The sequence below is a fragment of the Leptosomus discolor genome, chromosome 14 (genome assembly GCF_034619465.1).
Source record: "Leptosomus discolor isolate bLepDis1 chromosome 14, bLepDis1.hap2, whole genome shotgun sequence".
Lineage (NCBI taxonomy): Eukaryota > Metazoa > Chordata > Aves > Leptosomiformes > Leptosomidae > Leptosomus > Leptosomus discolor.
Window position 1 is genome coordinate 19615498 of NC_141404.1, and position 10714 is coordinate 19626211.

General features: G+C 49.8%; 1 protein-coding gene across 1 annotated transcript in view; it reads left to right on the forward strand.

Annotated features, from left to right (window-relative positions):
• OTOA (otoancorin) overlaps positions 1 to 8797 on the forward strand; it is a 115740-nt gene extending 106943 nt beyond the window's left edge. The window contains exons 20-23 of the mRNA XM_086472852.1: positions 1504 to 1515; positions 1793 to 1870; positions 6970 to 7065; positions 8264 to 8797. Coding sequence (XP_086328978.1) covers positions 1504 to 1515; positions 1793 to 1870; positions 6970 to 7065; positions 8264 to 8797 — 720 coding nt within the window. The remainder of the gene's footprint in view (positions 1 to 1503; positions 1516 to 1792; positions 1871 to 6969; positions 7066 to 8263) is intronic.
• The last annotated feature ends 1917 nt before the right edge of the window (positions 8798 to 10714 follow it).

Genomic DNA, 10714 nt, shown 5'->3' on the forward strand with positions numbered 1-10714 from the left:
GCAGAAACCCTTGTCTTGAGTGCTCAAGAGCTACAACGGTTCAATGAACAAAATAATGGACAAAAGAAAAACGGGGGATTGTAATAAGTAACATATTGTGCTTTGTTCATTAAACCTGTATGGGAAGGTATGGATGGAAGATTTATGTGCCCGCAAGGCTTGATAGCCCAACTGAAGGACATTCTTGCATAAGTCAACAGGACCCGTAGCTGAGGGGGTTGAGTAGTCACATTCTTGCATAAGTCCACCCACAGGGCAACGAGGAAGACCTTCAGCCTTCATCCTTACGATCACCAGGAGGCAGAGAAAAACCCCCCAGCAACAGAAGGAACATGCGCAGAGTATCGACCTGATTGCGACATCACGAATGCAGGAAATGAGACTGTATATAATGTGCTTACACGAGGCGGGAAGTTGCGAGCCGTTGGCGGAGCGCAGACTCCCCGGCCGCCCAGCACTGCCTTTGTTCTTGTTCGCTTGCTAATATAATAAAATTCGCATTGGATTTTGACACTTTAAATTGTCCGTGTCTCTACCTATCACACTGGTACCCAGCACTATCTCCTCAATGCACTTGCAGGAAAGTGGATCTTTCCACTAAGCACAGGTGATCGGATAGTCCCTAACTGCCCCTGGTGAGGAACAACCCCAGGCACCAGTATATGCTGGGGGCTGCCTGGCTGGAAAGTGACTTTGCAGAAAAGGACCTGGGGTACACCAAGTTGAACACAAGGCAGCAACGTGCCCTTGCTGCAAAGGCGACCAACAGCACCCAGGGCTGCCTTGGGAGGAGTGCTGCTGGCAGGCTGAGGGCAGTGATCTTTCCCCTCTGTGCAGCTGTGGAAGCAGAGCTAGAGGCGACTTGGAAATTAGACTTGGATTAACGGTGCAGCAGTGTTCCCCATTAAGGAAGGGCACAAAAGCAGAGTGCGGCGGATACACAAGGAATCCATTCCCCAGGAGCTCCGCAGGCAACCTTGGGTGTTGGTAACATCAGGGGAGCTTGATGTTCTGTCTCCGAGAGAGAAATGGCACGGCACAGAGGGTGGGGGCGGCCAGGCTCTGTGGTGCCGCCCTGGGATGGGAACTGGATGGTGCTATGGAACCCATAAGCTGCGTATTTGCTACCCAGGGCCAATGCTGTCATTCCTTGACAGAATATTGTCCTTTGGGTGGACTTTGCCCATTATAATCTCACTATAATCCCAGAACACGCCTCCATCCCAAAAGCTACCCGCCTTCAAGGTGCAGCCACCCCTCGCTGATCTTGGCCCTGAATGTCTCTAGCCTGTACCTCTAAAAGTGAAGCAAGAGAGTTGGACACCAATCATAATAAGGGTCTGTATGACTGGAGTCACTCAAGCTCCACCCGAAAAGTAAAAAATAGTATAAAAATAGCTTAAGAGAGGAGGATGTTAGGGAAGATGTCATCGCTGACAAGTCACAGACTCTCTTAAACTTCCGGGATCAGTCGACAGGCTGAGCCTCTCTTTTCCCCCACAGGGACGCCTTTGGGTAAGACTCGAACTGCACCACGTACTCCCCAGCAAACTTAGAAATCTCTGTTGAGTTGCTTTTATAACTTAGTGTGTTTTATAGTCAGACTGTGTTATTCTTAACTGAAACTTGCACGTGCTTTGCAGACAGTGAGTTTATTACCAGCAATCCAACCAACTTGTGTGTCTGTTGCCTTAATAAAATACCTCTATTTGCAGCTCTGCGAAACGGCGTCAGTCAAAGTCCCTGAGAGGAGTCCGACAGGTAAACGTCACATTCTTGTCTGGACTCACAGAGCCCAACTGGGCATCACTCAGCATCTAAGCCCAGCGCTCCCAGCCCCTCTGATATCCGAGGACAAGCTGGAACACAGGTGGGTTTATTTTCTGCCAAATTTCTTTTTAAAGTGACAGCAGCACTGGTCAGGCCACAGCAGGAGTGCTGGCCATCCCCCGTGCTGCCCGGCACCGCAATAAAGAATCCCTGCTTCATAACACTGAGTTGTTATTGAGTTTCTCAGCTTCACTTACACTACTGTAAGCCTGCTTCCAGCGACTGCCACACCATATTTTCAAGCTCTGTGACATCACAGGCAAATTCACGGAAACCTTCCACCACCTTAAGCCTGTATCCAGCGACTACCACATCATATTTTATAACTCTGTGACAGCACAGGAATCTGTACTGTAGCCTTCTACCAACTTAAGACTGCGTCCAGCCCCTGCCACACCATATTTTAAACCCCTGTGACATCACAGGCTACTTTACAGCAACCTTCCAACAACATAAGCTTGAGTCCAGCGACTGCCACACCACATTTCCAAACTCTGTGACATCACAAGCAAATTTACTGTAGCCTTCCAACAACATCAGCCTGCCACACCATGTTTTGAACCTCTTGGACAGTACAGGCAACTTCACAACAGCTTTCCAGCTACATAAGCCTGCGTCCCACGCCTGCCACATCGTATTGTCAACCTCTGTGACATCACAGGCAACTTCCCAGCAGCATTCCAGCAATATAACCCTGTTTCTAGCAGCTGCCACAGAATATTTGAGTCATCTGTGACATCACAGACACCTTTACAGCAGCCTTCCAAAAGCCTAAGCCTGCTTCCATAGACCGCCACACCAGATTATCAAACTTTGTGATTATAGACACCTTTACTGTAACCTTCAACCAAGGTAAGCCTGCATTCAGTGCCTGCCACACCGTATTTTCAACCTCTGTGACATCACAGGAAACTTTACAGCAAACTTTCAACAATGTAAGCCTGCTTCCAGTGAGAGCCACGCCATACTTTCAACCTCTGTGACATCACAGACACCTTTACAGCAACTTTCCAACAACATAAGCCTGCTTCCAGAGCCTGCCATACAATATTTTTAACCTCTGTGACATGACAGACACCTTTACTCTACTCTTCCACTGCCGTCACCCTGTGTCCAGGGACAGCCACACCATTTTTGAACCTCTTGGACAATACAGGCAACTTCACAGCAGCCTTCCAACAACTTAAGCCTGCGTTTAGAGCCTGCCACACCATGTTGTCATCATCTGTGACATCACAAGCACCTTTACAGCAACTTTCCAACAACGTAAGCCTGTTTCCAGCACCTGCTACATCATTTTTTCAAGATCTGTTACATCAGAGGCACCTCTACTGTAACCTTCCACCACACTAAAGTCAGCTTCCAGCGCCTGCCTCACCATGTTTTCAAGATATGTGACATCAGAGGCACCTCTACTGTAGCCTTCCACCACAAGAAGTCAGCTTCCAGTGACTCCCACACATTATTTTTAACCTCTGTGACATGACAGACACCTTTACTCTTCCACTCACCTTTAGAGACCTGAGGTCCTGCGGAGCAGTCCCAGACTCCTGCAAGAGACATACAAAGAGAAAATCATCTTGGGTAAGGAAAGGCCCTCCTCCAGAACACACCTGAGACCCCTCCCACGTGTCCAGCAGGGTTTTTTGCCTTCTGTTTAGGGAGCTGAGATCCCAGGTAGCAGCCCCAGACTCCTCCAAGTAACCTACCCAAGATCATTTCTCCCTTTGGAGACAGATCTCTCCTCCTGGATCCACCCAAGACTCCTCCCAGGCATCTCCCGGAGTCTTTTCACCTCCGTTTTAGTACCTGCAATCCCAGGTAGCAGTCCCAGTCTCCTCCAAGTAGGCTACCTAAAATATTTTACCTCTTTTGCAGAAAGTTCTCTCCTTCGTGATGCACACAAGACTCCTCCGAGGCATGTTCCCAGGTCTTTTGACCTCAGATTTAGGGACCTGAGGTCCTGGGTAGCAGTCCCGACTTCTCTAAGGAAGCTACCCAAGAGGTTTTTTTCTCTTTGGAAGAAAACTCTCTCATCTGCAAAGATCACTAGGCTCCTCCCAGATATCTCCTGGACTTTTTTGATCCCTGTTTTTGGTACCTGAAATATCATATATCAGCCACCGACGACTCAAGGAAGCTTCCTGAAAATTTTACCTCTTTTGCAGAAAGATCCTTCATCTGGGATGCTGCTGAGACCCCACTCAGGCTTGTATTGGGGTATTGTGTCCTCTGTTTTAGAGACCTGATATCCCGAGTACTAAATCCAGGCTCTGTGCTGTAATAGATATTGCTACCAATGCCACAAATTCCCCAGTAGCAAGCGTGCCCGGTATTAAAGAAGCAAGTGTGTGTGTACATATCTCTCTGCCAAGCTATTACAAGTAATTATCAACAATCAATTGCTGTAACAATCAACATTGGCAACAATGGATAACAGGAACACTAAGCATCTGGATAGTATTACAGTCAATACAAACTTCTCTCTAAGAAAGCAAATGTACCAGCGCTAGGACAGCAGATACACTTGGGATAGGTTCCTTCTAGGTCTACATATGGTACCCACTGCATGGGAGAGATCCCTGAAGGGGAATCAGCTGTCCCAGAGGTGGGGGGAAAACTGAACCACCCCCAGCAGTAGGCTCAGAGGGTGACCAAGAAAGCAACACACAGAGTCTCATGACTTACCCACAATGCTGGGTGAAAATTAAGTCATTTTTATACCATAGACACCCTAGAAGGTGTAGGACACCACTGCTTTGAGCAGTCAAGCGATGCTGGTAGTTCCTGTGGTTCACCCGGGACACATGATGGTATTTTGTTCTCTCAGACCAATTTTTATTTTTCCAGACTGTTTTCCCATCCTTGCGGTGAGAAAGGCCAATGGCAGTTACCAATCCTTACTTCCTCAGGGTGTCTTCCTCTTTTTCCATACTATTTTTCACATTTTCAGGTGACCAGTTGCTGTTACAGTCCCTAGTTTTGCACTCATCAATGGTACCTCAAGATGTCTCCTGTTTCTTTGTACCGTTACCGAAATGGATTTGCTGCATTTTCTTCTCTTCTAGTTCGTGCACGGGTGCCGAGAGAAGGCAGCAGAAGGGCACGCTCATTAAAAACCCTTTTTACTGACAGCAATGAAGGTGCCTGTCTGCAGGGAGCACAAGAAGGAGCCCCTATTACAGCTCTTTCAATTCTCCTCACTTCTCCAAAACCCCAGTGGTTTACTGCCTCAAAACCCCTCACAGCATTCCAGCCACGGTGTCAGAGAGGTCGCAATGGTGCCAATGGTAGAGCCGGGGAGAAGAACATCTGTGGGTGGATAAATACCTCTTAATCAAAAAGTGGGATGTGACTGTCAGCCCACAGCCAGCCTGAGCCCCGCTTCCATCATGGTTCCCAGGACAGAGCCTGCTGCCAAAGTCGTGTTGACATTATTGTTTATCCCCTCTGCTCTGCCACAAAAATGACCAGAGGGGTGGAGCACCTCCCCTCTGAGGACAGGCTGAGAGAGTTGGGCTTGTTCAGCCTGGAGGAGAGAAGGCTCCAGGGAGACTTTATTGCAGCCTTTCAGTACCTAAAGGGGGCTTGTAAGACAGATGGGGAAAATTTTTCTAGCAGGGCCTCTAACAATACGACAAGGAATAATGTTTTTAAACTAAGAGAGGGCAGATTTAGGCTAGATATAAGGAAGAAATTTTTTACACTGCGGATGATGAAACACTGGCACCGGCTCCCCAGAGAGGTGGCAGAAGCCTCATCCCTAGAGACATCCCAGGTCAGGCTGTACAGGGCTCTGAGCAACCTGATGCAGCTAAAGATGTCCCTGCTCACTGCAGGGGGCTGGACTAGATGGCCTCTAATGGTCCCTTCCAGCCCAAACCATTCTATGACTTCACTGGTGTTTCCCTGTTGGCTCCTATTACCTCAGGAGCCCCTGGCTCATCTCCATAAGACTGCAAGTGTGCTGCAGCGTAGCCAGCACCTCTCAGAGCAACAGGCTGAGGGCCCTCGCTAGCACCCCGTCCCTCTAGCTTTGGCATGTCATCCCACAGCTTGTCATGGGCAAGCCTGATATTATCCCACTCTCCCTTCAAGTCTCGTTTGAAGCTCTGTCAACAAACCCTGCTAGCTCATGAGAATGACTCTCTTCCCCCTTTGAGAAAGGTGAATCTCATCTGATGCCAGCAGGCCTGGTGCTGTGTAAGCCATCCCATTATTGAAAAATCCAAAACTGTGGTGGTGACACCAGCCTCAGAGCTGTGCATTAATACACTGGGTCTATCTGTTTCTTCCAATGTCGCTGCTTGCAACTGGAAGGAGAGAGGGAAAAATAACCTGTGCTCCAGATTCCCTCACCAAATGCCCCCAGGCCCTGAAGTCTCTTTTCATTGATTGCCCTTGGACTACACGTTGTAGCTTCATCGCCACCCACATGGAAGAGAAGTAACGGGCAACAGTCCGAGTACCAGGCTAGGGAGTTTCCTAGTGATATTCTTAACCCAGGCCCTGGGGAGGCAGCAGACTTCCCTAAGAGGAGGGTCTCTGTCATACTGGACTCTCTGTTCCCCTCAGAAGGGAGTCCCCTACAACTATAACCCAGCTTTTCTTCCTCGTGGAAGCATGACAGACGTGCTGAACTCCTTAACCAAACTAGCCATGGTTTGGTACAGGCTCCAAAGGAGGTAAAGACCTGAGCCACAGCCAGGACAAGACCTCCTCTAGGGAACCCACACAGACACAGAGTGACCCAGCGAGTATCGATGCACATGAGCTTGGATCATCCATCACGTGATTAACACATCAATAGCCGGTGGTTTTTCCAAGACTCATTGATTGAGGAACAAAGAAAGTTGTGGGCACAAGGAGTCTCATGCAGACATTTCCCATTGTCTGCAATTTGACTACGAGCCAACCACTTCATCCCATCAAAGTGACGGCCTAAGTGAGCCGCTCTGGGCTCTCCCTGCTCAGCAGCATGGCTGCATGGCGGTCATCTCCCCTTGAGCTGGGTCACCTCTCAAGGTGGCTCCTCGAGGCAGAGAGACCTTTTACCAGCAACAGATCTTTGCATGAGCCCAACTTGAGTTCTCCCTAAATTGCAACCAGCCTGCACGCCCGGTGACTCTCCCCTTTCAGCAGGGACGCCTCCCAAGGTTTGAGATCCCTTACCAGAAACTAAGAGATCCTTCTGAACCTGAGGCAGAGAGACCCCTTATTCACAACAGCTCCTCGGTAAGTGACTGACAGCATGCCAAATTAATACTAATTAAATCCATGTAGTTAATTCCATTGGACATGAACTGTTGTCCAAGTCTGAAACTAAGATTGGTCCTAGCTGCCCCCAAGCTCCCCCAGGAGGCTACAAAGCAAGTGGGTCCACTCTGAACCTCGTGACTCTGCGGGAGGGTTTCCCTTACACTTTTGTGTCTCTGGTCTCTGTGTAAAGAGAGTATATTGTGTGTATTGTGTCTCTGTGTATTGTGGCTCGATTGTAACTTGATTTTCCTTTGTGTGTTTCCTCCATGGAGTAAGTAATTGAGCAGAGCTTGCCATCAAACTTTCTTGAGTCACATCTTTACAAATCCGTATAAAAAGCACTTTTGCTTTTAATCCCTTTGACAGGGATTCTTTAAGCAATCTAAATCTCTCATTACAGGACAGGGGGCAGTCATTGACAAACAGTCCTATTGTATCAGCCTGGTTACATGGTACAAACCACGCATGCCTCACTAACGACTATACCCTTGAAGAAGAACTAAAAGACTGATAAAGAGGGAACATCCTGCTCCAGAAGGTGCCAAAAGCCGAATGATTACCAAAGGAGCATGAAGTCAGCAAAAATCTGTGGTAACGCGGGACGGGGGGGGAAGGTAAAGGTGGCAGGGGGAGATCGCGACCACTGACTCGACTCAAGACCAGTAAGACTTGCCCCCCACACACACCTATAAGGACCATGCATGCTAATTTACCTAGAAAGCGAGGCTAATTTAAATATAACCAAACAAAAGCAGAAGGAACAGTAACTACTAATAGGCATGGAATGAGGTGGGCTGTTACTAATGATGTAACAGGACAAACACGCTGTGATCTCTGTGGCAAGGCCAGCCAGCTGTGTGGAACACCACCTCGCTTCCCGCTGTGCACAAACCTGTAACTAAAGAACCACCCTGACCCTGTGCCCGTGTTGGCTTCACACAGCAGGTGAAAGACCCCGCTTTTCGGGACACACCACGACGGCGGGGTAGGCCTTTCGGATCTCGGCAGCCCCTCTGGTGCAGACCGACTGTCACCCCCACCACCCATGACCGGCCTTCCCCGCCCAGCACCTCGCCCCTGTCCTACAGAGGCACCTGGGGGGGCGAGGGAGGGGATCGGCCGCAGCCCCAAGCACGGACTTACCTCCTCCAACCCCTCCATCCTCTGTGGGTAGCTGGTGCTCCCCGGGCTGCTCCTCACCGCGGCGGGGGTGGCCGCAGCCCTCCGGCTGGGCCCTGCCGGGGGCCGCGCTCTGGCCAGGCCAGCTCCGCAGTGGCTCCCCCCGGCCACAGCTGCTCCCGGCCGTTGCGCCACGCTCGAACCTCCCGCTGTTGCCCTGGCAATGCCCAGGCTGCGCGGCGGCTCTCGGAATGCTGCCGGCTGGCGGCGGGTCCTGCCGCGGCCCGAGCCGGTCCCCACCAGAGGGGGGCCACTGCGCGCCAGGGCAGCCCCGGTGCCTCCGAGGGAGCTGCCCAAGGGGGCTGCTGGCCCTGGAGGAAGGCCCCTGTCCCGGAGCCCTCCCGAGACTCCCCCCAGGCGCCTCCCGGAGCACTCCGCCCTCTGCTTTAGGGACCCGAGGTCCCAGAGAACAGCCCCCGGCTCCCCCAGGGAAGCTTCTCGAGGTGCTGCTTCTCCCCATCTGGAGACAGCTCGCTCCTTCGAGATCCACCCAAGACTCCTCTCCAGAGGCTCCTCCCCTCCGCTTTAGGGCCCTGAGTTTCTGGCCGATCGGTTCCGATACCCATCCCACTTTTGCTCCCACAGAGGGAGGCGTCCGTCAGTCTGTCTCATCTCATTTCAGTTTTTCCCACCCTTGGGAGTCTAGCCGTCTCTGTCTCCGTAGCACACACAAGGTTAATGTGCCTGGGGGATGTTGTCCCTCTCTCTTTAAGGGTAACGGAGTGGCCCAAGTCCCACCACTGCTGACCCAAACAGTGTGACCCGTGGGTGGGATAGTGTCCTGGTTGCAATCAACTGAACGGAACCTTTCTGTTTGATCGATCCATGTATCCAGAAGGGAACTAGTTTAATTTGAGCATTCACATCCCCATTTTAATGCTTGGGTCAGCAGACCTATTCTTTGAATTTCAATGGAGTTATTTGACGTGGAACAGCTACAGGTCAAGCTACAATTCCATCTGGGGTGCTTCCTAACAGTTTAATTCCAAGTAATACACCAAGGTGTAATTTTCATGTATTCCAAATCTCCTGTTTCTGGTTTTTTCCAAACCTTGGGGACTGTCATGCCCCATGGGTATAAATGACAGTTTCCTTCGGGATCAATCCATTTGTTCGGCCCAGATTCAGAGGCCAAACTAGTTCCCAGCACTGTTGTAAGATTATCACTGTCTCTGATCTGTATTCACCAGCTTGTAAGGTCGAAGTTGGTTACCTTCCACAACTTTGACCCCTGTCCTAGCCCTAGCACTATGTTGAAGTTCCTGTTTTCTTTTAATTGCAGTGTTCCATCATTTTCCCCTAGCACGGCCTGGCAGGTAGCATTTAAACCTGGAATGAGCATTCCCCATGCTACCGGTTTAGCTGTTGACTTACGTAGTGGTAAACAAGCAGTTGTACTGCTGGTGTTATGGATCCTCCCGAATGACTGGATGAGCTGCAAAATTAATTTCCTTTACATACTGTGAATGTAAAACAAATTGATATTACGCTTATGGCATTCATCTTAACAAGGGCTGATTTATAATAACACTAACACTGCCAAGTCCACCTCTAAACCATGTCCCTGAGTGCATCAGCATCAGCCTTGCACTGTCTTTTCAGGAAAGTACTTGGAGATTTTATTTCACTGAGTTGTGGGGGTTTTTGACACTGTGTGTTAGAATTTGGCTGCTTGAACTTGCAAAATGCATCAGTTTAACTCAGAACCAAGCAGGGAAGAGTGAGCAGCATCAATGTGATGCCATAACCTCCTTAAACATCACTTCAGGATGTGTTTTTGTGGTGGCAGGATGCTCTCCCCACCCCTGCTCCTGGGCGGCTCAGCACTTGCTCTGATCCCTCCCCCCCAGGCTGCATACCAACCTAGGGCAAGTCGGGTATAGACTGCAAAAGGCAGCGGCACTTGGGATTGATTTCATTTAGCAAAATCCACTTTTTCTGTGGAATGTCGGTTTGTTCTGCTTTGTGCTGTACGATCAGTTGAATGACAGGATCTGCATGAGGAGCTGAAGACCCTCAGGTGCGTTTTTCAAAATGGTAAAGCTTTGAGGAGCATGCTGTGCAAAGCACTGACACGAGCAGGTGTCCCCATGTCCTTCAGGTGTTGTGAAAAGAACAGGGTTAACAGTCACAAAAATTCCTGGTTTCCCAACTAGGTGGGCTTGTGTAGTTTCTGTAGTTGATGGGGGGGGGGGGGGGGGGGGGAGTGGAGACAGGGATATCAGACCTTGGTGGCACCAAACTAATCTCAAACAAAGACAACAGGAGTTTGGAGATAAGAGATTGGTAAATGTCTGATTTCATATGTAAAGTCAGCAGTGGCATCATTTACTTCACTGCAGTTTCTTTGTTGTTATTTTGTATATAAGACCGGGTTTATTTCCCCAAAGGGGTGCTGGCTTTGTGGAGTTACCACCTAGCACACTTTTCTGTGCAGAACTGGAAT